The sequence below is a fragment of the Chanodichthys erythropterus genome, chromosome 18 (assembly GCF_024489055.1).
Source record: "Chanodichthys erythropterus isolate Z2021 chromosome 18, ASM2448905v1, whole genome shotgun sequence".
In the NCBI taxonomy this organism is placed as follows: Eukaryota; Metazoa; Chordata; class Actinopteri; order Cypriniformes; family Xenocyprididae; genus Chanodichthys; species Chanodichthys erythropterus.
Window position 1 is genome coordinate 17,472,880 of NC_090238.1, and position 3,620 is coordinate 17,476,499.

The 3,620-nt window shown below is 39.7% G+C and overlaps 1 protein-coding gene across 1 annotated transcript; it reads right to left on the minus strand.

Moving 5' to 3' along the window:
• Positions 1-1,920, minus strand: clec14a (C-type lectin domain containing 14A). The gene has a single exon (XM_067367792.1). It carries the CDS (start codon positions 1,814-1,816, stop codon positions 755-757), a length of 1,062 nt encoding a protein of 353 aa, XP_067223893.1. The 5' UTR covers positions 1,817-1,920; the 3' UTR covers positions 1-754.
• Between the last annotated feature and the right edge of the window lie 1,700 nt (positions 1,921-3,620).

Consider the following 3,620-nt stretch of genomic DNA (forward strand, 5'->3'; position numbering starts at 1 on the left):
ATATCTGTTTACAGCAGCTCAAACATCCATCTTTATGTACAGTATATAACTTAAAAAGGCACATAAAACTTTCATGTTGTGAAACAACAGAAGTATTTAATTAGAAAACAAATCCAATGACAGTTTTATCACAATATCTTCGGTAACACTTAAAAGTTTCCATTTGTTGACCTGACAAATACTTCTAAAGCATTTATTCATCGTGGTTGATGTTAATTTCAACATTTAAAATCCAAACTTGTATTTGTTGAATTTTTTTCAATGAACCTGGGCTAACATGAACTAACAACAAATTTTTTTATTAACTAACATTAATAAACATTTATAAATACTGGAACAAATGTATTGCTCATCTTTAGTTCAAGTTAGTTAATACATTAACTAATGTTACTGATAGGACCTCATTGTAAAGTGTTACCACATCTTCTACAGTTCTAACATCTCCACATAGGTGCATTTAAATATCAGCAAAGAAAGAGTAAACAATACGCTTCTCAATCTAATTACATACGATTTGACCTAGATAGGATTTTCAAAACCACATCATAAAGCATAAAGACCCTGATTTCAACCATGAGAGTAAAACGGACAAATGGCAAATGAAATTCAAAGGCAGTAATAATTACACAGCGCTCTTGTGACTCTAGATCTCACGCTCGAAAGTTCTGAGAGAAGAATATCATCCAGTAAGCACCCTCTGTAGTCTGGATGTGTCACATTGAATTATCTCTCACATTTGCACAGTCTCTCCCAGTTAGGTTTCCTCTTTTTCATTCACTTTCTCCATGGAGCTGGATCCATTCAGAGCCACAGCCTCCGCCTTCCTCTGGGCCAGATTTCTGGACCTCCTCCTGAGGCAGCCTTTCACGATGGCCGCTACGATCACCAGCAGAACGATGAAAATCAGCAGCGCTATAATCGCAGGTACTATGATATTTGAAACGTCTCCAGCGCTCTCTTCAACGTGTACATCTGTATCATTCATTCTGACATCATCAGGCAGAGACGTAGGTTTAGTTAGCACAGATTTGCCTGTGTTAACGTTTGGTTTAACAGGGGTAAGATCAGTGGTGGGCGGCTTTGATCCATCACATGGTTTGGATTCTTCACATTTGTTTACAACCACACAGTTTCCGGACGAGTCTCTACTGTAGCCTTTTTTGCACTCTTGGCAGAGTTGCGATATATTCATGTTTTCATTGCCGACCACAGTCCAAACTAGATCTTTTGAGCATGCCAAAGTGAAATTGGCACCAGAACTGCAAACAATTTCACGTGTGAACGGATCATTTGATCGCTGGATGATGTCATGTGTGCCAGATATGTCTGGTCGAGGGCACTCCACCTTAATGTTTCGTTTGCAAATAAAAGGATGTTCCTTTCTGCAGGTGGCATCCAAAAACCTACTGCTTGTTACACCAGATTCACCGTATTCCACTAAAAGCAGCCCACAACGAGCGTCTGTGCAAGTTCCTAAAGGCTCTGTCTTCCACTTAGTAACGTCAGACTGAATGGTGTTGTCCACCGTCCACTTGAATCCTTTAAGAGGCAAATCTGGTCGAACACAGGTACCTATATCCTTCTTTAGTCCAATCCAGAATGAATTGGCAGTTTTGTTATTCTTGTCCCAGATTGTTTTCAGAATCTTTTCCATTTCCTTTGCATTCGGAATGTTGGTCAGAAAGCCTCCAGGTCGGCAATCATTCTCAGCATCTATGAATGAGCGTTTGTTCAAATGAACAGTGTAGGATGATTCAGGCAAGCAACATGCAATGTTGAGAAAGCTCAGAAGATATAATCCTGTCCAGAATTCCATGTCTAGCTCTCCCTGTGCTTTGCCTGAATGCTCGCTGGCTGGAACTAAATGACAATGTCTGCTTTTTTCCCTGGCTTTCTTAGCTGCTCCCGTGAGGTCCTCCCAAGACAACAAGCACAGGAAGTCTGTTCAGCCTTGATACAGCCATTTACTTCCTTTTGGGTGGTGGTGCTGCCGAAGCAAAACAATCGCAACTATGAACAAAATCGGTTGCTGGTGAAACTAAAGCTTTCATAATACACAATCCCACTGCCAAACTCCCACAGCAGAGTGATAGATGAGCTCAGACCAACAGGAAAAATCTATGTTCCTTGGCACAAGTCTGATAAACCGTTCATTCATCCACACCCATCACCATCCTGAGGGTTTTCGGTTTCAATACCTTGGACACATCTTTGCTGTTTGTGCCACATAAAGATAAGTTTAACATTGGACAAGGACTTTTCCCGTTTGTTTTACTTGTTTATTGTGTCTGAAACAGGATCCTTTAACAAAACAACAACAACAACGAAAAAATTCCCGGAAGCATTGTTCATTGCATTAGGGAATGCTCTTTACAGTAGTACTATACCTTTGTTTACATTTCACACTCAACACTTTCAGATTCAAATGTGTGTTGATTGACCTCAGCGTATGTTTTCATGGGCTCACATGGGACTAATGCTGTGTTGAATGTCCCATGACTAATACTGTATTATTCTGTCCTTCTAACAGGCCGCTTCATGAGAGATCAGCAGATGCTTCCTGGAGGAAATGTCAATGAATAGCAGGAAGTGAGGTTGCAGGAGCACTTGATTTTCTGTTACCAGTATTCCAAGACAGAGCAAAGAACAAGAAGTTGAAATAAAGGTGATACAGGTGTTTTGGGGGGGCCAATGAGATGAGAGAAGGGGCCAAGCACCACAGAGGCAGAATGAGAAGCTAAAAATCAAGGCAGGGAGCATATCAGACCAACAGCAAAAATTAGTAAAAACATTTGGAGACATATTAAGCGAAATTGTTAGAAAGCCCATAAATACAATCACTTGTAATGCGGCATAATTGATTATTACTTTTTACATTTACATTTATTACATTTATGCACTTGGCAGACACTTTTATCCAAAGCGACTAAGGCCTACATTGCATTTTACTATACATTTGTATCTGAGTATATGCGATCCCTGGGATCGAACCCATGACCTTGGCATTGCTAATGCCATGCTCTAACCACCGAGCTTCAGGACCTACTAACACATTTGACTAAAATGTCAAATCAGATGTCAAATCATTTCAGAGATACAGCCTGTCAAAATCCAATATTAGCTCCACTTCCTGTCTCACGAGATACCTTCCTCAGATAGATTATTGAAGGAAGCATAGATGTATCCTTAGCTGCCTTTGATATCCCACCATCCTGTGCTTTCCATTCTGTGACAGTTGAGCTAGAAAAATAAAGATGGCGTCCGAAAGTTGCGTTTGCTGCTCAGTTTGTGTATACATGTACGATTTTGACCAACATATTTCAATTTTGATATAATTTCTACCGAAAAATTACTACTGTAAGTAGAGTATCATATACACTGTGTCAGAATGATGATTTATTACCCTAATTTATGGCTTAATTTATGACCCAAATTTCTGTGTGTTGTCAGTCAAGCTGGCTGGACAGTGGATGTCAAATATGTTTTATGAGTGGTTGTCAATGGTTGTTTTTTATGGTTGAATTTATGGCTGTTGTCCCCTGATTGGCAGGTCAAGAGTGTCAATGAGATATAGAGTGAGTTGGATTTATAGTTAGATATATGGGTAAATTTATGGAGGT